We start from the raw sequence: 22,900 nt of genomic DNA, 5'->3' as shown, positions 1-22,900 counted from the left end.
AAAGTACACAAAATAATGTTAATAACAATAATTTAAGAAAGAACGTTAAAAGAATATTAAAATAAAATATTGATACACTTATGAGGATTGTTTTTTTTATAACCATTTCGGAGTATTGTTAATCACTTATTAGCTTCACACTCATTTATACTAAAACATTATTTAAATAGTGAAATAAACAACAATAAGATTAATGTATTAGTTTGTTATAGTCTCATCTTCAATCATAACTTCATTTTAAATCAATTTTAATTTTACATTATTATCTTTATCATGTTAAAGTACTATTTCATTTCCCATCACTATCAAATTTTACTTCAATTATTCTTTTTAATCCTCAATAATTAATACATAGTGATGTTATCTAACAATAGTGATAATAAGTCACTATCATAAAAATATTAAAAATAAGTCAAAGAAAATTATAAAATAATATATAAAAAAGGATACATATGTAATTAAGAATTATTAATATGGATACATTCAACTTTTTTCATTTTCCTTCAAACCTACATTGGAGATGCCAAACACAATTGGAATAAAAGGAGAAGTCACCAAATAATGTGGGAAATTCTTGGTTTATTTATTAGCGAAGAATGTCACATTCACTTTTACACCAACATTAAAATTTGTCTCGTATTATTCTTTTATTTTTTATGAGATGATATACATTCTTATTTCTATATTGACAATAAAATAATTTGTACTCATAATTTATTTTCATTTAATTTTTAACTATATGATATTAAACATCATAATTTATTTTGAAAAAAATTAGTAATTTATTATAATTAATATATATTATTTGTTATATAATGTTTACGTTATTTTAAGATAAATAATAATATTAGTGATATTCAAATTTTATTATATCGGTACTGATTGGTAGTAATTAAAAAAATAATTTTTTATTGAATTAATTAAAATTTTAAAAATTAAACATAAAATAGTGTTTAGTAACTCTATTTTTATTTATTATTTTTTTTAATTTTAAACAAAATTTATTAAATTTTGAAAATATAAAATTTTCACTTTCAAAATCTTTTTTAACAGTTTTTCACATTATATTTTTTTATTTTTTTTCTTTAAATCAGCACATCATTTTATTTTATTAAACAAAATATAAAAATAAAAATTATCAAATACATTTATTAGTATTTATTTTTAAAATCAGAAATAGTTATCGGACACAACCATTATGTTTTCTTACTACCTTATTTAAAATAATATACGAGGCCAAAGAAAGAAAATTAGTATTCATAATCATAACAACCATAAGCTACTAAAGTAGAAATACATGAACAACTTTCTAACGTTTATCATTCATCTAGCTTTCTAACGTTTGAATGAGGTCAGCGAAAGAATGAAAATGGTAACCAATCGTAACCAAAGGAAATGAATTTGGCCTAAATTCCAACCTTCATTCACAATTCTCATTTCACAATTCACAATCTGTCTCGTAAGTTGTGAACGTCTTTATCTGATCGAAACTGCAACAGCAGCTCAGCTGTATTTCCCATACTCAAGCCCAAAAAGAGAAATATGGTCCGCTAGATCAGAGGACCCCACCCTTGATTAACGGTCAAGATTCAATTTTTATATTACTAATATTTTGTCTCAATAATTGAAGAGCAGAACAAAAGACAGAGAAAGCTGAGGAATTTTTCATTGGGTTTCTTCTCCGGCCGAGTGGGAATCCCAAAATGGCATCATGGAATTCGATTCCGCTCGAAATCACGTACCAAGCCATGGGTTGGATTGCGTTCTTCGCTTGGTCCATCAGTTTCTACCCCCAAGTCATCATGAATTTTCATCGGAAGAGGTAACTAACTACTATCAACGAACTTATTACTCCCACCAATCTCATTTTTCTTGATTTCATTTGATTAAATTTCTGGGTTTTGTTTATCTTACAGCGTTGTGGGGTTGAACTTTGATTTTGTTGTCCTAAACTTAACAAAGCACTCCTCCTATCTCATTTACAACGCCACCCTTTACTTTAGCTCAGCCGTTCAAAATCAGTATCTTCAGAAGTATGGCTCCAAGGAGGTTTGTGTATTCAAATTTCTTCATATCAGATCTTTTGAGTTTGTGAAAAGATTGTGTTAAGGTATACTTGTTCTTTGTTTGTATATGAATAATGTGTTTATGTTATCAGATGATACCCGTCGCTGCAAATGATGTTGCTTTTTCATCACATGCTGTTCTCTTGACGGCAATTACCTTAGTACAAATTGTAATCTATGAAGTAAGATTCTTCTTCTTGATTGAGGAGCCTTATTGTTTTGGGGTGGTAATTATGTTGTTAAGTATTGCTATTTTTGAATTTTTCCCTTTGTTGGTGATGATGGCTTTGTATTTATACAGCGTGGAGGTCAGACTGTCTCTAAGATTACTCTATCAATTGTCTCTATTGTTTGGTTAGCTGCTGGAGTTTGCTTTTTCATTGCTTTGCCAAACCATTCCTGGCTTTGGTTGATTAACATATTTAAGTAAGATTCATTCTTTAGTTACCTTTCCTTTTCTTTTTGTTCTGAATTTTGAGTTTCAAATAGTTCAGTTCGATTAAAACACATTAGAAAGCTAGATGATAAAAGCATTTGTTTGCTTCAATTTATTGGCTTAATCGCTTTATCATAATTAGCTTTATGTTTCTAAATTCCATTTGCTATGAAATATATGATTGATTCACTTTCTGACTTGGAACTGATTCTTTCCATTTTCAGCTCAATCCAAGTCTTTATGACAGTCATCAAATATATTCCTCAGGTTAGAAATGCCTCATGATTTGTTTGCTTGTTTCATTCTTTGTGATAAGGGATTTAGTGCTTCTGAATTCTTTGCCAATCACATGCCTTGCCTTTTCTGCTTCTGCAATTCATAGGCTTTATGCCATTAATTATAGAGATCCTTGCATAATTGCATTCTTTTTTCAATGGAGATAACATGAAAGGAAATATTGTTTGGAACAAAGTTCGAGTCTACAATAGGACTAGCTTTTTCGACCATAGTCCCCATCGTTTTGAGAAACAGCTACCTACTTTTGTATGCAAGCTCAATCCTGCATCAGCTCTGATAAAGGCAAGAAATAAGACCATTTAGCTACAAGAATAAGTAGAGGATGAGCTGTTCATGTTTCTACACCCATTTTATAAGGGGGTTCTACATAGGAGGTTTATTATTACTATTAATTTTGTGTTTAATCTATACTTGTGATTGTGCAGCCGCTTCTTTATTTTCTCAACTTGGAGACTTGATTTTTTTTTCTTTACCAAATCATCAAGACAATAATTGCTTGCTTTTCTGAAATTTGGTTCATCTATGGCAAGCCAACTTTGTTGCAGTGTATAATAAAATTACTTTATGAAATGTAGGCATTCATGAACTTTAACAGGAAGAGCACAGATGGATTTAGTATTGGGAATATTTTACTAGATTTTTCAGGAGGCGTCGCAAACTATGGGCAGATGGCTGTACAATCTATAGACCAAAGTTTGTCATCTTTCCTTTATTCAATATATAATAATGTATGTACAATCTATATACATATTTTCAGTGAAGTAATAATGCATTGTCATTTTTTGGCCTTTTCAGATTCTTGGGTGAACTTTTATGGAAATATAGGGAAGACACTGCTATCTTTGGTATGGAACTCTATCCACTTTCTAAATTAGTAGTCTAGAATCTTTAGATCACATTTTCTCATGCTTCTGCTGTTGATTATGTATTAGAATCTCCATTTCCTGCTTTTACTTATCTTTCAGGTTTGAATTTTAATATACAAGTGTAATTACAAATTAATGAGAACTTATAATCACTACACATTTTGGTGTCATTTTAGTGAGTAATCTGAATGTAAAATCCTTGAATAGGTTTCTTAGTCATGCATATACTGTAGAATGAACAGAGCATAGAAGTAATTTTGCTTTGATTTTTTTTTTCTTTCTAAGTACTCCATGATCATCCATTTAGTATCTATTATTACTCTAACCATGAAAATTTCGATCCTAAACCCCTGATCACATTTTGCAGATATCTATATTCTTTGATCTTCTCTTCATGTGTCAACATTACCTGCTCTATCCTGATCAGAGACCACTGATCGCTTCCAAAATCAGCAAGGCGCAAGAACCACTTGTTAAGGAAAAAGAGTCGGAAGAAAATGTATGAAGCTCAAAGGGCTTGAAACACTGTGTTTCCCTTGTAAAAATCACTCCAACTCTTTTATATTTGCTCTCATTTCTAGCATATATTTATATATACGCCAAAAGCATCCATATTGAAGCTTTGGAAGTTTGAAAGTTGTAGAAAGTGTCAACAATCTGCAGTTATTTAGATGGTGTATTAATTTAAAGCAGTTCTTATTCAAGTGTTTTCGACAGACATTTCCTTAGATAGACATTATGGAATCAATAGTTCATGCTGTAATTCTCTTCATAGAGTTATGTATTAAAACCAAAATGAGAGTTATGATGCTCTTTGTTTTGTGTACGAGTCACATTTACGCTACTTGATTATGGATTAGCTGAACAATCTAAAAAATTATAAAGATGGTCGCAACTTATTTTGTGAAGTTCAACTACCAACAATCAAAATAGAAGCAAACTTTTAAAAAAGTCTATTTGAGATTTTTGTCGTCCGAACTATGACATATACATTATTGTGCCTTGATTTTTTTCGAACGGTTAAAAATTACTCAAGAATTATTCAGTGTTGTAAAGTGGATTTCTGTTAAGTTATATCATATGTGTGGTTAACAAATTGCTGACGTGACTATTTGGTCACTGACTTGTTATTGCTACATCAACATCAAGAGTATAATTTAAAATAAAATATATATTTCTTATAAAAAATTAAAATTCAAAAAAATTCAAAAAAATAATCTTCCTTTTTAATTTTTAAAAGATTAATTAAATAAAATTTTTAAATATTAAAAAAAATCGAAACTCGTCTATTTTTTTTTATAAAATTTAAACTCATCTAAATTAAACTTTATTAATTCCATTATTATTAAAAATAAATAATTTAATTTTATCAAACAAAAAAATGTTAGATGAGTTTCAGTTTTATTTTTTTTAATATTTGAAAATTTTATTTAATAAAAATAAATAATCTTTTAAGAGTTAAAAAGAAGAAAGATTTCTTTTTTGAATTTTTATTTTTTATAAGAAATATATATTTTTATTTTTACTTTAAATTATGCCCATGAAGCTGATGTGACAATGATAAGTTATTGACCAAATAGTCACATCACCAAAAGTCTCAATTTACAATACTTTCGGGATAATTTTTAACGCCTCAAAAAAATTATGAGCACAATAATACATATGTCATATTTTGGAGGACAAAAATCCAAATAACCTTTAAAAAAAACAAAGATAAATTAAGATTAGAGCACAATTATATAGGTATATTTACAAAACCTTTGCTATTTAAAATATATTCGTTGCACAAAGAAATTTTTTCAATCTCCTTACTGTAGCATTACATCAAGTCTACTAATCCATCTGTCAAATATATATACAATATTTATGTATCTAGAAGCTAAGATATCGACATACCATATGTATAAAGGAAGTTTCCATCAATTAATGTGTTCTCATTGTTACTTTAATTGTAATTATATTATATATATTTTGAGGATTGGTCAACAAGTATATTACCAAATATTCCTTGCTACTCAAGCATTTCCTCCATTCCCCAAAAACAAACCCTTTCTATAAATAGAAAGCCACAAGTCATAATAACATCATAAAATCAATTTTGCCAAATATAAATATGAAGAGAGAGGGTCGCCAGCATGGGATGGTCCGAACCTGTAAGATTCTGCCGGATTTGAGCCCAAGACCCGAGACTAGATTCGTAAACCGGTTCGATTCGCCAGCCACAGCCGGGCTGTTCACCCGGGTGTCATCCAAGCCCACCAACCACTCCAAGTTCACAGGCAAGTGCGGCCAGCCTCGGTGCGACAGCTGCCACTTGCACCCGGCGCGCAAGGCCAAGGACAAGACTAAAGGCACTCAGAAACTTAAACCAAACGATGTCGTTGCAAATAATAAAGAGTCATTTTCTGGGTTTTCTGCGACGAGCATTTTGGATCACATTTACTATGTGGATCATGATAATTATGAGGATGAAGACCAAGTAGGTGATGTTCTTCCATGATAATTCTCAACACAACTACTGCATTATTGCTAATTACTATCCTGTGGTGGATTTTTGGTTATCAACACAAGATCGTTGAGATGGATATGTTGTAATATTAAAGAAGGAAAAATGGTACTATATATTGTGATACCTTTTTCACTTCTGTGGTTATATTTTATAATTTTTTAATAAATAAAGAAAAGAAAATGATTCTATCATATAGTATATCTCTGGATTTTCACAGGGAAAGCTTGTTTCTCTCCCATATTATCTTTCTTAAATTTCTAAATATGTAAATGTATGATACTATAATGTGTTGGACAGTAACTTTTCTCAATTATTATATATTTTTCAATGCTATTGAAATACTTTTGACAATTTTATTAAGTGCTAGCCGTGGTACTCTATGACCTTATATTGATGTATATATAAATGTGTAAAAGCTATGTTGGTAGATTGTATGGGTACTAAAATAAGGGTTTATACCTTTTTAGATCTTACGTTTTTTCCCATTACTCGTTTAGACTCCGTATTTTTCTTAATGATTTTTTAGACCCTATGTTTATAAAAATAGTAAAAATAAGCCCATGATGCTAATTTTGGTCAACAAAAAATTAATAATTCTTAAAATACCCTTATATTTAATGCTTTATTATATTTTAAAATACTTTTAATGTATTTCCTTTTTTAAAAACAATTTAATATTAAATTTTCTTTTTCTTCATTTCTTCTTCTATCCGCTTCTTCCTCCTACTCTTCTTCTTCTCTGTCAAAGCCGGTGAGCCCCAAGCCCAGGTCCGGCGAGCCTCACACCTTGGTTTGTCAAACCATGCACTCAGCTGGTCCATCGAGCCTCGCACCCATTCATTGACCCTCGTGTTCAGATCTACAACCCTGGGCGCCCAGATTCGCCTCCTCCCTATCAAATCTTCCTCCTCCGATTGCCACAATTTGCGACCTCTTTCAGATGCCCCAATTCGACTCACAAGCAGGTGAGTAACAAAACCCATATAGTGTTTCTTGTTTGGTGGCCAAGAAAATGACAGTTAGTGCAAAAGAAAAAATCTCATATAGTTTTGTTCAATGTTTCCCTTAGTTACATACTAAGAAATTAAAGGTTATATTTCAAGTGAAATTATTTTTTGATATTTGTGTTTATTCTAAATCTGCTTTAGCTTTTTCAATAGTGAATCTGCCGACGACTGTGCTTCTAGATCTAAGTTCTTGAATATGTGTTTGATGTTGGAACTAACTCGTTTTTTCATATCTTTTTGTTTTCAGATTTCGGTTGAGGCTGGTTTTCTTGATCTAATTTAAGTTATGATTAGTTTGGCTTTCGATTCTAAATTTGGATTTGGGTGTTACATTTTTTTAATTTGAATGGTCATTGGAGATGTTGAAAATTGAATTAGGATTTGAATGAGTTTGGGGCTTGCTGGCTTTTTGGTTTTGTACAGTTTGGTTCAGATTTGACAGGGAAGAAGAATAGGAGGCTCTGTTTATTTTATATAATTTGTCTAATTTAAATTCTTTTTTATTTTGTTTTTAAAAAAGAAAATACATTAAAAGTATTTTAAAATCTAATAAAACATTAAATACAATGGTATTTTAGGAATTATCAATTTTTTGTTGACCGAAATTAGTGTCAGGGGCTTATTTTTACCATTTTTATAAACAAAGGGTCTAAAAAATTATTATGTAAAACACAAGGTCTAAACGAGTAATGTGGAAAAAGATAGGGTCTAAAAAGGTATAAACCCTTAAAATAATAAGTATTAAAGTAAGTCAAAAGTGAGAAGTGGAGTCAACCAATACTATTGTATTGTCCTCATAGAGTTATGATCATTCTAAAACCACCAAAGAAAAAGAGCCACTTATTGTCACCATCTACAATTTTGGAATCATAATACTTAACTTCCCCTATTACAAATTAGGGAGGATAGTAGTACTTTAACACCTAAATCTATAGTGTTTTTTTCAGCTGTCGTCTCCATTCTTTACACTATGTAACACTTAGGTCCTGAAAGTTGAATTTATATCAGTTAGGTCCCTAATCTTTTCAAATCATATCATTTAGGTCCTTAATTGATATTTTTATTTATTTTTCTTTCAAAATACATAAATAGAATATAAAAAATGGTGAATCAATCTTAAAAAAAATTTGGACCACTTAATTTATAACAATACCAAACATAACATTGAAAAAATATATATTTTCATGACATTTTAAAAATATTTAATGGTTTTATAAATTAAATTAGTTTTTCATTAAAAAAAATTATTCCCTATAAATTTTTAATACTAATAACTAAACTATCACCAGATTATCAATATTTATAATGTACATATTTATTTTGTAAATTTTTTCTATAATGCAACTTATAACTAATCATATATATATGCATATAAATAACTTTATATTAACTATTATTAAGTTTTAAAAAGAATGTATGAACTAAAAATACATAAACATCATAAAAATTGATAATATCAAGATAACATAGTTATTAATATTAATTATAAAACAACGCTGTAGGTAAGAATATTTTTTTAATAAAATATTAATTTAATTTATAAAAATATTAAATATTTTTAAAAATGTGATGAAAATATTTTTTTCTCATGTCATGTTTGTTATTGTCATAAATTAAATGTCCAAATATTTTAAGAATGATTCACCATTTATTTTATATTTTTTTTATGTATTTTCAAAGAAAAAAATAAACAAAAATAACATTTAGGGACCTAAATGATACAATTTGAAAAGGTTGGGGACCTAACTAATACAAAATCAACTTTTGAGACCAAAGTGTTACAAAGTATAAAGAATGGAGACCGCAGCTGAAAATAAACCTTATCTAGAAGTCATTGTTGTTTACTATATTGTTTCAATATAAGATTATTTCTAATATACAGCCGAGCATGAAAGTATATATTTACATAATGAACGATCTTAAATACAATACGACCACCAAACATAGGATTGAATCGAGAAATTTGTAATTATATGTGTATCATTGTCCTAATTGGTTTTTTAATTAGAGACAAAGCAACATTGACCTAAAAACAGGGCCAACCTTAAACTTAAGGGGTCTAATACAAATTGTTGACCACGATTTTGGCCAACGACGAGTAGACGTCAAAATGACAATAAGCCTTGAATAAAAAATATGACACCAATAATTTTATAGTGGTTCAGCCCCAATTTATTGGTAATAGCCTAATCCATTGGAGTTGTGATATATAGCTGTTGACGCGGTTCTTCACCAACATGTAATTAAGAGAAGAAGAGAAAGGGATTAGTGCCGAATATAGAACCGTCGCAGATATAAAATCTTAGAGAATGAACTAGGTGACTCAAGACACGTTTTTAAGTGGTTCGAAGGTTAAAATCCTTCTACTCCACTAGTCCATATTATTGATATACTCTGGGTATTTGGTTACAAAGCATATATCTATTCAGAGACTATTTTTCCCAACCCTTATCAACTCTCAGGTTCTCCATATTTATAGGAGAAGGCACCTGGAAGTTGGTAAGGAGGTCATCCCGTGACCTTATTATTTGTCATATCAACTCTGTGACATTCATGATTAATTCCTAAACCTGACACATAAGTATGGTCAAATCGATAGGTAAGGAGATAATGGGCCGCACGGCCCAACCCAGCCGTGGGTTTCTGAACGTGCACGTTCCTGCTGCGTGTCCGAGAAGTCAGGGAGATATCGGACACGTGATGTCAGATATATGCACATTTATCTTGCGTGTGTTGACTTTACAAAGGGTCAGAGCTCCATATATAGCTCGTGCCACGAGCTTCTCCCCTTACCCGACCTTCGGCCTTCAGGTTCTTTCCCCCAGTCCTGGGCAACCTTGGCGTGTCCTTAGGGATTGCTCGAGCTAAGAAGGTACGACCTCGAAACGGGAGCTCCGGTCTTGGGGATGTTCATGGACTAATTGTGATTAGTCAGTAACTCGGCCTGCTAATCAGCCCGTGGGAAAATCAGGGCGTACATCTGCCCCCCAAGCTCCTGCTCGTGGTACATGACGTCGTATATAAGACCACAGTAGGGGCTTTTAGACTTCCCCATAAACTATTCGCATTCCACTCCTTACGCAGGCGTCTGATACGTGGAACGTCGTGGGTGGTGACGGTACGTCTTATGAGAACCGCATTTAATGGCCTAGCCTATGCCTAGCCGTCGTTTCGTATTTTGAGTGGAAGGCCTCGGATCCCTCACCAGGGTCATCCAAGAACCTTCTACACGTGATCCTTCACGTATATAAAAAGGGGGTGGCCACCCTACGCACGGGCCACCCTTTCACTCGAAATTTTCCAAATCTCCTTTCTTCTTCCCTCTCCATATTTCAGAAGAACGAAACCCTTAACCCTGTTGCTGCCATTTTCATCGTTCACGAAGCTTAGGCGCACGGATTTCTCCGAAGCTTTGGAAGCTACTACACCGACGAAGCTCCTACCAACGCAACGCCCTCGTCTACCTCCCAGCCATACACTGTAAGTTTCCCGACCCTGTTCACTTTGAAAACATGCTACTGTAGCTTGGGTAAAAAATTTCACTGTAGCCGCATGCAAGGGTTTTCTGGGTTGTGTGAATATGGGGAGTGACAGCCCTTTTTAGGTTAGGGCACATTTGTTGTAGGAAATCGCTTTAGGGAATGGGTTTCAGGATGCATTTTCTGGAAAAATTTCTGGGTAGGAGTTTTGGGAATTTTTGGGTGCAAAACCAGGTAGCTTAGGGAACACGCCTTTAAGCAGTTTTGTAATTTTCTGCCTATTGAAACTTCCCCCCCCAAGGCGAATTCTATTCTGAACCACCTGACACGCGAATTCCGAGTAATCTGGGATCTGTTGGGAGTATACGCGCGTGTTCACTGAACCGCGTGGTTCCACTCTCCATGAGCTGGGCTTACCTCAGCTCGTGCAAATAATAATTGCTTCTTTCTCCTGCTTAGGTCGCCTTTTCTAAAGTGTTTTCTTTTGTTCGCTAGGCGACCAGATGGCTTCAAAAAAGAACCTCCCCCAGAAGAACGTTGGAAGCTCGGCCTCCCAGTAGGAAAAGGGAAAGGCGATGATGCTCAGCTCCCCGATCCCCCGCTTCGGGCCGGCCGTGGAGAAAGAGGTCGAGGTGGCCCCCGACGCATTCTTTGAGGCGGAGAGAATCGTCTCAAAGATAACCGACCAGACGAAGATCAACAAACTCTTATTCAGTCACAACATTCCACTGGGGAAAGCCTCCGTTATTGCCCGACCTGCCTCGGATGGCGAGAGGAGCTGCACGCCGCTCGATGAATCGTTCGCGGCCTGGAGTGGTGAACATTTCAAGGCAGGGGCCTTCCTTCCCCTGGATCAGTACTTCGCTGATTTCCTGAACTACGTGGGGTTGGCCCCTTTTCAGCTCCCCCCCAACTCCTACCGTCTGCTGGCAGGGTTGAGGTATTTATTCAAGAAGCAGGAGTGGGAGGTCCCTACCCCTGCTGATATGTTATATTTCTTTTGCCTCAAAGCCAGCCCGGATCAGCGGGGGCGAGGTGACGGGTTTTACTATTTAACCCGTTTTCCCAATACGGCGGCGGTCATCAAGCTGCCCAGCCACCCAAATGACTTCAAGGACCAGTTCTTCATGTCAACTGGGTTCTGGAACTGCGACCACCACTACTTCAATCGTCCTCGTAAGTAATCTCTGATCTTAGCTCGCCTTTTAAGTGTTATTTTATCTTAGCTCCTCCCGTATTCCATTCTGATTCCAGCCAATCTTGCAGCCATCTACGCGAGGACCGAAAAGTCTGTGACCCTCAGGGGCCAATATGAAACACTGGCGGGCTTGCCCCCCAGTGAGAAGGACTATCGCGTGCTCGTGACGGACGAGACGATGGTGTTCTGCAAACTGATTTTCCCAAATCGGACCCTGAACCTGAAGAGGCCCCGGGGACCGCCCCCAGTCCGCGACAACAGACCTATCATCGTGGAGGAGGTCGCGGTAGAGGAAGACGAGGAGGACAAGGCGGCCGAAGTTCCGCTCGTGAGGAATAAGAAGAGGGCCTTGGAGGAGAGGATCCAATCCGGAGCAGCCGCGGGTCCTTCCGGCCAAGGTAACCCTTACTTGTTTAAGCATCTAGATAGGGCCACTGCAGACCCCCGGCTGGTTAGGTTCAATCCTAGGCAGATCGTCCACCGTCACCGAAGGGACCCGGACCTGAACACACTCCTGCTCCATTGTGTTGACCAGCTCGTGCTGGATCACCAAGAGAGCCGGCCTAGGGGTACCGTAGTAGTATATAACACCCTAGCTTTTAGGTCGATCTTATTCGAGGAGTATGAGACCAACCTATGCACATGGCCATCACTCCAGAGGGGTATCTATGCTCTGGGGCTTAGGGAGTATGTAGAAGAGTCTAGCCCTGAGTCAGAACCAGACCTAGAACCTGTGCCAGTTCGTGAAATAATCGTCTTAGGTTCTTCCAGCTCGGGGGGTAGGGCTCCCTCAGTATTCACATGCTTTTTAGCTTTAAACTTTTGTCATTATCTTTGTATGATTGCTAACTTGTAATAACCATGTTTTTTGTTTGACAGAAGAGATGTCTCAGCCCGAGGATAGCTTGCGGGGCATAGTCTTCGGGGGGAACCCCCCAGCCGGGCCAAGACTGAAAAGGCTCCGGGGTTCCAAGAGCTCTGCCGGGGTCTCCACGAAATCTCCAGCAAAGGAGAAGGAGAAAACCCCGCCAGCCCAGGTCTTAGGGGCGATCCTTCCAGCTGCCGGAGCAGGACAAATGCCTCCACCGCCTCAGCAAGTTCCGCCTGCCCCCCAGGGCGGAGGAATGGAGATCGGGACTCCGGTCGTGGTAGTCCCCGAGGTACGCATCCCGGTCGATCCCCAGGACCTGGAGAAGATCCCAGAGGCCTTCTGGGGAACGGTGTACGAATCGGCGAACTACGCCGTCAGCCATTTTTACAAGTTCAAAGAGAAGGAGCTCCGGGCTATTGAGACAATGATCCCGGTTGACGTAATAGAGTCTTCAATGGGTATGACCCTAACGGTAAGCTGCCCCGTTCTTTTAAAGCTTTTACCTTTGCATATCGCCTTATTTTTCCACTTAGCCAATTTATCTTTCATTTCTCGTAGGGTGTCGCTGCCATCCACCGGAGCATCACCAGGGCCAGAGCTCAACTCGAGGAAATGAGGACCGAGCACCAGGCCGCTCTCCAGGAGGCTCAGGCGGCAAAGGATGCGTTGGCGACCTTGAAGGCCGAGTTGGAGAGGACACGCTCGAAGGTCCAAGAGCTCGAGACCTCCCTTGCCACCTCGCGGACAGACCTCGAGGCAGCGAAGACTGAGGCCCAGGCCGCCCTGGAGGCTGAATGGACCACCGAGGATCAATCCATGCAGGATCTGTTCTACCATTGCTGGGCCCACAACCCGGAGGCTGACTTCTCTTTCATGCCACCGAGTCTCTGGGCGCGCCTGCTGGTGAAGTTCCAAGCTCGCCTCGACAAAGAGGCCCCGCCCTCGGAGACTGGGGAAGCCTCTGGCGCGGCGGAGCACGGTGAGACAGCGACCTCCAAGGGGCCAACCGATGGGGCTTAGGACGCTTTTTCCTTCTTTACCTTCAGATATTTTTAAGTGTTTTGTATAATCTTTGGATGAGGTGTATTCACCTCGAGACGCTTTGCCTTTAATCCACACTTTTTAACTTAGGCTTTTTTCATGCTTTTGGCTACATTATATATATTTTTTTTTTGAAAAAAACTTAGTTCGTGTTAACTTTTATCCATATCTCGAGTTCTTTAAGAAGAACCACGATCAATAAATTTAAGTTAACTTCCAAGTTTTATGACCTAGTTAAAATCAGGAACTTATTTTGAAAACTTAGTTCGTGTTAACTTTTATCCATATCTCGAGTTCTTTAAGAAGAACCACGATCAATAAATTTAAGTTAACTTCCAAGTTTTATGACCCAGTTAAAACCAGGAACTTATTTTGAAAACTTAGTTCGTGTTAACTTTTATCCATATCTCGAGTTCTTTAGGAAGAACCACGATCAATAAATTTAAGTTAATTTCCAAGTTTTATGACCTAGTTAAAACCAGGAACTTATTTTGAAAACTTAGTTCGTGTTAACTTTTATCCATATCTCGAGTTCTATAAGAAGAACCACGATCAATAAATTTAAGTTAACTTCCAAGTTTTATGACCTAGTTAAAACCAGGAACTTATTTTGAAAACTTAGTTCGTGTTAACTTTTATCCATATCTCGAGTTCTTTGAGAAGAACCACGATCAATAAATTTAAGTTAACTTCCAAGTTTTATGACCCAGTTAAAACCAGGATAGGACTTAGTTGGCGTTAACCCTTATCCGTGTCTCGAGCTCTTTAGGAAGAGCAACGATCCATAGATAAAAATCAACATCTAAGTCGTTAAGGAGACCTGGTTATATCCAGGTACCATATGCCCCCCAAGTAACTGGGAAAGGGTCTTTCGTGGTTACTTTAAGATTACAATTGCAAATGTGTGTAAAAAGCTGATTTTTTATTAATATATAGAAAGTGGCCTTCCAGGCCTTACAAGTGGATCATTGATAATATTTCTTTAGGTGGATGGCGTTCCAGGTCTGTGGTATGGCTCCTCCATCAAGTCGGGCTAACTTATAAGTTCCTTCTTTGATGACTTCGATGACCTGTTATGGTCCTTCCCAGTTTGGTCCCAAAACTCCCTCTTTGGGATCTTTCCCGGCCAGGAAAACTCTCCTTAGGACCAAATCGCCAATGCTAAAGGCGCGTTTTTTGACTTTAGAGTCGAAATAGCGAGTGATCTTCTGCTGATAATGGGCGAGCTGGAGTTGTGAATCTTCTCGCCTTTCATCAACGAGGTCTAGGGAATGGCATAGGAGCTCGTGGTTCCGATCTTGGTCGTAGGACTAGACTCTATGCGACAGAACCTTAACTTCCACGGGGAGGACTGCCTCACTCCCGAAGGTTAGGGAGAAAGGAGTATGACCCGTAGGAGTCCGATGCGAGGTCCGGTATGCCCATGGGACCTGGGGGAGCTGTTCCGGCCAGACTCCCTTTGCTCCATCTAATCTTTTCTTGAGGCTCGCCTTTAGAGTCTTGTTGACAGCCTCAACCTGGCCATTCGCCTGAGGATAGGCCGCGGAGGAGAAGCTTTTCACAATTCCGTGCCTTTCACAAAACTCGGTGAACAGGTCGCTATCGAACTGAGTGCCGTTATCGGAGACGATCTTCTTGGGCAGGCCGAAGCGACAGATGATGCTTTTAATCACGAAGTCAAGCACCTTTTTAGACGTGATGGTTGCCAACGGCTCGGCCTCGACCCACTTGGTAAAGTAGTCGATGGCTACTACGGCATAACGGACTCCGCCTTTTCCAGTGGGCAGGGCGCCCACCAGGTCTATTCCCCAAACAGCAAACGGCCAAGGGGCCGAGATCATCCTTAGCTCAACTGGAGGAGCTCAGGCAACTGCAGCGAATTGCTGGCACTTGTCGCACTTCTTCACGTATGAGATCGCGTCTTTGGACAGAGTTGGCCAGTAATAACCTTGCCTGAGAACCTTTAAGGCCAAGCTTTGCCCCCCAGTGTGGTCTCCGCAGAATCCTTCATGAATTTCCTGCAGGATGGCCCTCGCTTCATTTGGAAGAACGCTTCGGAGGAGAGGTAAAGAGTGCCCACGTCGGTACAACACTCCATCGATTGTCGTATATCTCGGAGCTTGATATAGGACTCGCCGCGCGTTGTTACGTCCCTCGGGCAGCTTGCCCTCGGCGAGATATTCAAGAATAGGGTTCATCCAGGTCGGCCTGGCGTCAACCATCTCGACCTCTGCCCGATATCCTTCTATACTTGGCTTTTCCAAGAATTCTATTGGTACCAACCCCAGGGTCTCCGTCTCTCCCGAGGTGGCGAGTTTGGCAAGAGCATCTGCATTGATATTCTGTTCTCAAGGTATCTGTTCGATCGATCCTCGCCTAAACACGGACAGCTCGGCTTTTACCTTCGACAGATAGGCGGCCATCTTGGGTCCTCGTGCCTGATATTCGCCCAAGACCTGGTTAACCACGAGCTGGGAGTCACTGAAGCACTGGACTGAGCTCGCCTTTAACTCCCTGGCTATCCTTAGGCCGGCCAGCAAAGCTTCGTATTCCGCCTCGTTGTTGGAGGCCTTGAACCCGAACCTTAACGCCGAGTGGAACCTATGTCCCTCGGGGGATATCAGGATGATTCCGGCCCCGGAGCCGTTTTCGTTGGATGAACCATCTACAAAGATCTTCCATAACGATTGGGGCGAAGTGAGCTGAGATGAGTCCTCCGCTGGGTTCTCTTGGAATCCCGTGCACTCTGCCACAAAGTCGGCCAAGGCCTGACTTTTTATGGCAGTTCGTGGAGTATAGAACATCTCGAACTGACTGAGTTCGACTGCCCACTTTAACAAATGTCCCGATGCTTCAGGCTTTTGCAAAACCTGCCTTAAAGGTTGATCGGTCATGACGTGTATCGAGTGGGATTGGAAGTACGGCCTGAGCTTTCGCGAGGCCGTGATTAGGCAGAATGCTAGTTTTTCCATCAGTGGGTATCGTGATTCTGCCCCGAGGAGTCTCTTACTGATGTAATAGACTGGCTTCTGAACTTGGTCCTCTTCTCGTACTAGTACGGCGCTAGCCGCGTCCTCAGTGACGGCCAGGTAGAGGAAAAGAGGCTTTCCCGCCTTGGGCTTGGATAGCACGGGCGATTAAGCCAGATGCGCCTTCAGGTCGAGGAATGCGCTTTCGCATTCTATTGTCCATTCAAACTTCTTGTTTCCGCAGAGCAGGTTGTAGAAGGGCAAACACTTATCGGTCGACTTGGAAATAAACCGGTTCAGTGCGGCTACTCTTCCTGTCAGGCCCTGGACATCTTTTCGCGACCTAGGCGAAGGAAGCTCGAGCAATGACTTGATCTTGTCGGGGTTTGCTTCGATTCCCCAGGTATTAACTATGAACCCTAGGAATTTCCCGGATGCGACACCAAAAGTGCATTTATGGGGATTGAGCTTCATGCCATATTCTCGTAGTATTTTAAAACATTCTTCCAGGTCGGAAACATGGTTGTTGGCAGTCTTTGACTTGACGAGCATGTCATCGACATACACTTTCATGTTTTTTCCGATCTGGTCCGAGAACATTCTGTTTACTAGCCTTTGGTAGGTAGTGACGGCGTTCTTCAGACCGAACGGCATGACCTTGTAGCAATAGACATTAGTCGGTGTCATGAAGCTGGTGTGTTCTTGGTCCGTCGGGTTCATCGCGATCTGATTGTACCCTGAGTACGCATCCATAAAGGACATGAGCTCGTGTCCCGCCGTGGCATCCACCAGCTGATCGATCCTTGGGAGCGGAAAACAATCCTTGGGGCAGGCTTTATTCAGATCGGAGAAATCAACGCAGGTCCTCCATTTCCCGTTGGGCTTTGGAACTAGCACGGGGTTGGCGACCCAAATAGGGAATTTCGCTTCTCGGATGAAACCACATTTTATGAGTCGGGCCACTTCTTCCTCAAGGGATTCAGCTCGAGTTGTTCCTAGACGTCTTTGCTTCTGAGACTTGGCAGGAACGCTTTTGTCCAGATGGAGCGTGTGCATGATGACACTCGGGCTGATCCCTACCATGTCTTCGTGCGACCATGCGAATACATCTAAACTAGCCCGGAGGAACGTAATCAGCTCCGCCTTCCTCTTGCTACAGAGGTTTTTCCTAAGCTTGACCGTCCGTGACAGATTCTGTGGATCAAGGTTCACCTCCTCGAGCTCCTCAATAGCCTGGAGCTCGAACCTGTCTTCGCCTATTCGGGGGTCAATGTCCTCACTAAGGGCGATACTTTCCCCTTGGGCGTTTTGAGGTTTTTCAATCTCAGGAGCCGCCAAGGGCTCCTAGGATTCCTCTTCACTCAGAATGGCCATAGCCAGCTGCCCGGGTTTAGATTTTCCCTTCATGGAAATGCTGTAGCACTCCCTGGCAGCGAGCTGATCGCCCTTGATGGTGCAGATTCCTGTTGAAGTAGGGAATTTCATGGCGAGGTGTCGAATGGAAGTGATAGCCTCGAAAGCTACGAGCGTAGGTCGGCCCAAAATGGCGTTGTAGGCAGCGGAGCAGTCAATGACCACGAACTCAAGTAGTTTAGAGACTGTCCGAGATTCTTCCCCTAGGGTGATCACCAGCTCGATCGTCCCTATTGCTGCCGATCCTTCTCCTGAAAAGCCATACAGCATCATGGAGGTTGCCTTTAGATCGGCGACAGTCAGACCCATCTTCTCTAAGGTGGATCGGAATAAAAGGTTCACCGAACTCCCGTTGTCCACCAGTACCCTTCTGACTTTCCGATTGGCGAGCTGGACTGTTACAACCAAGGGATCATTGTGAGGGAGCTGGACATGGCCTGCATCTTCCTCCGTGAAAGTGATCGGTTGCTTCTCTAATCGTTGTTGTTTTGACTGACGCTGCTCCGTGACGAACTCCACTCCGTTGTGAGCTTTTAGTTTGTTCACGTATCTCTTCTGGGCGCCTCTGCTCGTGCCAGCCATATGCGGTCCTCCAGAGATGGTGGATATCTCTCCTCCGATCACGGGAGGAGGGACGTCCTGATCTATCCGAGCCCCAGGCTGACTGGCTGGGACGTCTGGAGCAGGTCGACTTGCTGGGACCCTGTTCCGTGAGTATTGAGCCAAGGGTCCGGCTCGGATGAGAGTCTCTATCTCATCTTTGAGATGCCTGCAATCGTCGGTATTGTGGCCGACGTCGTTATGAAAACGGCAGAACTTGGAAGTGTCTCTCTTTCCCTTGTGGTGTTTCAATGGTTCCGGCCTCTTCCAGGGGACCCGAGTAGAGTTGGCCAGGAAGATACTTTCCCTGGACTGGGTGAGTTCGGTATATGTCGCGAACACGGGCTTAAACTTGTCTACAGACTTATTCTTCTTTTGACCTTGCTGATTGTTTTCGCCATTTCCTTTTCTTTTGCCTCCACCCGGCTGGTTGTTCTGTATGACGCCCGGGGTCGTTGCCACGACCTCCGTCCCTACTCCAGTGGGCTGCTCGGGAACCTGGCTGGTTCCCACGGCTGAGGCTTCTGCTTCTTCCAAGTTTATCCATTCTTGGGCTCTGTTAAGGAATTCGTTAACCGAGCTAACTCCCTTCCTCTGTATATCCGTCCATAGGTCTCCTCCGACAAGGATTCTGGTTCTCATGGCCATGAGCTTAGAGCTATCATCCGCGTCCCTAGCTCGGGCAACGAAGTTCGCGAATCTGCTCAGGTAGGCCTTCAGCGTCTCGCCGGTCTGCTGTCTCACATTGGCCAGGGAGTCGGCTTGAACACGGGCGGCCTGGGAGGCGCGGAATGCCCTTTTGAAGTCAGCTGAGAAGGCCTTCCAGGAGCTAATTGACTGTTTTTTACTTTGCTTGAACCACTGTCGGGTAGGTCCGGTCAGTGTGGAGGGGAAGATCAAGCATCTCAACTCCAGGCTAATATTATGGGCCATCATTAGGGTGTTGAACATCCCTAAATGGTCCGACGAATCTCCGTCCCCGTTGAACTTTGATAAATGAGGCATACGGAAACCAGGTGGGTATGCCGTCGCTGCTATGTTGGGGGCGAAGAGTTCCATCTCGTCTCCCGAATCATATTCGTCTTTTTCCTTTTCTGATAAGAGCTTCTTCATCAGTTCCTCCATCTGAGTGAGGCGCTCGAGGGTTTGATCCTTGGTTATTCCGGGGCTGTTCAGCAGCTCCGGATCCATTGTACATATTAGGTGGGTTATTGGCCCTCCTATCTTGAGATAGGTTATTTGGGACATTCCCTCCGTTACGTACTTCGGATCAGGCCCCCCCCCCCCCCCCCCCCCGAGCGAGCCTGACTACCATCTCTAGCCCGGTCCTCTCTATGAGAGTTGAGGTGATCTCGAAGGTCGCCTCCCTGGGTGGTCTTGTGGCTTTGTGCCGAACTTAGTCGTTGACGTAGATCTCCTCCAGAGAGATCACTCCGGCGACTACCGGTCCAATGACTCCTGCTGGACAGACTTGGAGTCCGTCTTTGGTGGTGAGGACCTGGGCTTTCTTTCGGCGCCCTGCTACGCCGGGAAGGTCCCGCTGATGGTGGGTTTCTCCTACTACTCCCGTAAGCTGGGATGTCTCGGACGGGCCGAGGAGGAGACAGATATCTGATCGGAGATGGAGGATGCCTGACTGGAGAAGCGATCCTGGTTCCGTCTGGACGGATCAAATTTGGTGTGGGCCTTTCGGCCCTGCCAGCTTGCTGGTCCCGCGCCGGGCGACCCGGACGAGGCGCAGGACGGTCTTCGGGGACGGGCTGACGTCTTTGGCCCTCCTCGGATCTCCTTCGGGAATTTCCTCGAGCTCTCCTGGGCGTCCTCGTGGATGGTTGAGAGCTAGGAGTCGACGTCCTAACCGAACGGCTGTATTGCTGTTGTCTGGTCCCAAGCATTTCCCCGAAGTTTGCGTCTCGATGGTGCGATGAAGGGGTGGAGTTGGCTGCTGGAAGTCTATCTGAACGACTATGCCTGGACCGACTACCCCGGCGAGACTTAGGAGCCTCACCTTGCCTTTCTCCAACGTTAGCGTTGGTTGTGAGAGGGGGTAATCGGGCCAGGATATCCTGGATTTGTCGACTAGCAGTTGCTAACTGGCTCCTCAGCTGAGCGTTCTCCATCTCCACCGCAGTATAATAACACAGGTTCGGATTAGGTGGCCGGGGCGCCGAACTACCAGTATCGTCTTGGCCCGCTGGCTGCTTTCCTGGCCGCTGCTGGACTTCAGGAATTTGTTCTTCAGGGATGGCGATATGATGAGCCTCCTGCCCATCATGCTGTTTTGTCTCGTTGCTATGCCTGGATCGAGTAGTCACCATAGTTGGATGTTTGTGGCAGCACTAATCGAACTTGCTCTCAATGAAAGCACCAAACTGTTGACGCGGTTCTTCACCAACATGTAATTAAGAGAAGAAGAGAAAGGGATTAGTGCCGAATATAGAACCGTCGCAGATATAAAATCTTAGAGAATGAACTAGGTGACTCAAGACACGTTTTTAAGTGGTTCGAAGGTTAAAATCCTTCTACTCCACTAGTTCATATTATTGATATACTCTGGGTATTTGGTTACAAAGCATATATCTATTCAGAGACTATTTTTCCTAACCCTTATCAACTCCCAGGTTCTCCATATTTATAGGAGAAGGCACCTGGAAGTTGGTAAGGAGGTCATCCCGTGACCTTATTATTTGTCATATCAACTCTGTGACATTCATGATTAATTCCTAAACCTGACACATAAGTATGGTCAAATCGATAGGTAAGGAGATATTGGGCCGCACGGCCCAACCCAGCCGTGGGTTTCTGAACGTGCACGTTCCTGCTGCGTGTCCGAGAAGTCAGGGAGATATCGGACACGTGATGTCAGATATATGCATGTTTATCTTGCGTGTGTTGACTTTACAGAGGGTCAGAGCTCCATATATAGCTCGTGCCACGAGCTTCTCCCCTGACCCGACCTTCGGCCTTCAGGTTCTTTCCCCAAGTCCTGGGCAACCTTGGCGTGTCCTTAGGGATTGCTCGAGCTAATAAGGTACGACCTCGAAACGGGAGCTCCGGTCTTGGGGATGTTCATGGACTAATTGTGATTAGTCAGTAACTCGGCCTGCTAATCAGCCCATGGGAAAATCAGGGCGCACAATAGCCTAACCACATATCTCTCGTGCATCACAAATGAGCAAGATTTGCTAAGCATTTAATATGCATTCAATGTCCACATTTCAACATTCAACATGCCTCATAATAATAACCACGCATGTCGCATATATAGGGTGCAGTTTTCTTACCTCGGGTTCGAGCGAGAAATAATATAAGAACGACCCTTGAGAACGACTGACCTTTTAGTTCCTTAGCGGTCACCTAGTCATAACCAATTGGAATCCATTAATAAAGTAACTCAATAAGAGGTTTCACTTCCACTTGACACCTATCGTAATGATAAACGACTAGTCTCGCCGTGACCTTCTCTTGAATTCTCAAAACTTCTGTCGCTCCAACCCCGCAAGGGCAGAAAACCCATCGCTGTCTTGGTTGTGCTTCCTGGATCAATCCTGCACTCTCAGGAATCTCAATCTACCCAAACGAGGTAAAAGAACCCATCCCCGAGCCTTAAAAGTCATTTCGAGCCCTAAAATAGGCTTGCTGGAAAATGGACCAGCGCTGCAGCGCTATTAGGTGGCGCTAAGGCGCTATTTCAAGTCAGAGAGGCCCAGCTCTTTGCCTTGCCTAGTGCTGCTGCGCCAATTACATATTAGAATCTTTATGGTTTTCCTTCCTTGCGATTTCCCTTGAAACCAACCCTCCAAACTAATCCCAAACATCCAATTCAACCCATAAACTTCATTTACAACACAACCTCATCAAAACCCAAGCAACCAAACTCAAAAACTTCCATGAATTCTCACAACTAACATCTCAAATTCTCAACTGAAAACTTACTAGAAAAAACAGAGTATAGCTTAAATTCATGGATGAAATCTTACCTCAAGTTGAATTTGAGTCATTTTCAATGGATGAATTAAGATCCTAAGCCCTTAAGCCTTGCTCTCCTAACTTGGTTCTTCAAGTAAGGTTCAAAAATTAGGAAGGAAGAAGAAGAGAAGGAGAGGTACGGGAGAGAGAGATGAGGATGATGATGCTCTGTTTTTTTT

At 41.4% G+C, this 22,900-nt stretch overlaps 2 protein-coding genes across 2 annotated transcripts; both read left to right on the top strand.

Annotated features, from left to right (window-relative positions):
* The first annotated feature begins 1,468 nt into the window (after window positions 1-1,468).
* Window positions 1,469-4,491, top strand: LOC133817159 (cystinosin homolog). The gene is made up of 8 exons (XM_062249576.1): window positions 1,469-1,822; window positions 1,917-2,049; window positions 2,159-2,248; window positions 2,368-2,492; window positions 2,727-2,769; window positions 3,375-3,492; window positions 3,595-3,644; window positions 4,033-4,491. Exons 1-8 carry the CDS (start codon window positions 1,704-1,706, stop codon window positions 4,168-4,170), a joined length of 816 nt encoding a protein of 271 aa, XP_062105560.1. The 5' UTR covers window positions 1,469-1,703; the 3' UTR covers window positions 4,171-4,491.
* A 1,249-nt stretch (window positions 4,492-5,740) lies between these two features.
* Window positions 5,741-6,365, top strand: LOC133817158 (uncharacterized). The gene has a single exon (XM_062249575.1). The coding sequence runs from the start codon at window positions 5,779-5,781 to the stop codon at window positions 6,163-6,165; it is 387 nt and encodes a 128-aa protein (XP_062105559.1). The 5' UTR covers window positions 5,741-5,778; the 3' UTR covers window positions 6,166-6,365.
* Window positions 6,366-22,900: the final 16,535 nt, after the last annotated feature.

This window comes from Humulus lupulus, chromosome 2 (genome assembly GCF_963169125.1).
Source record: "Humulus lupulus chromosome 2, drHumLupu1.1, whole genome shotgun sequence".
Taxonomy (NCBI): Eukaryota; Viridiplantae; Streptophyta; class Magnoliopsida; order Rosales; family Cannabaceae; genus Humulus; species Humulus lupulus.
The sequence above is the reverse complement of the archived record's forward strand: the minus strand, read 5'-3'. Positions and strand labels throughout refer to the sequence as shown.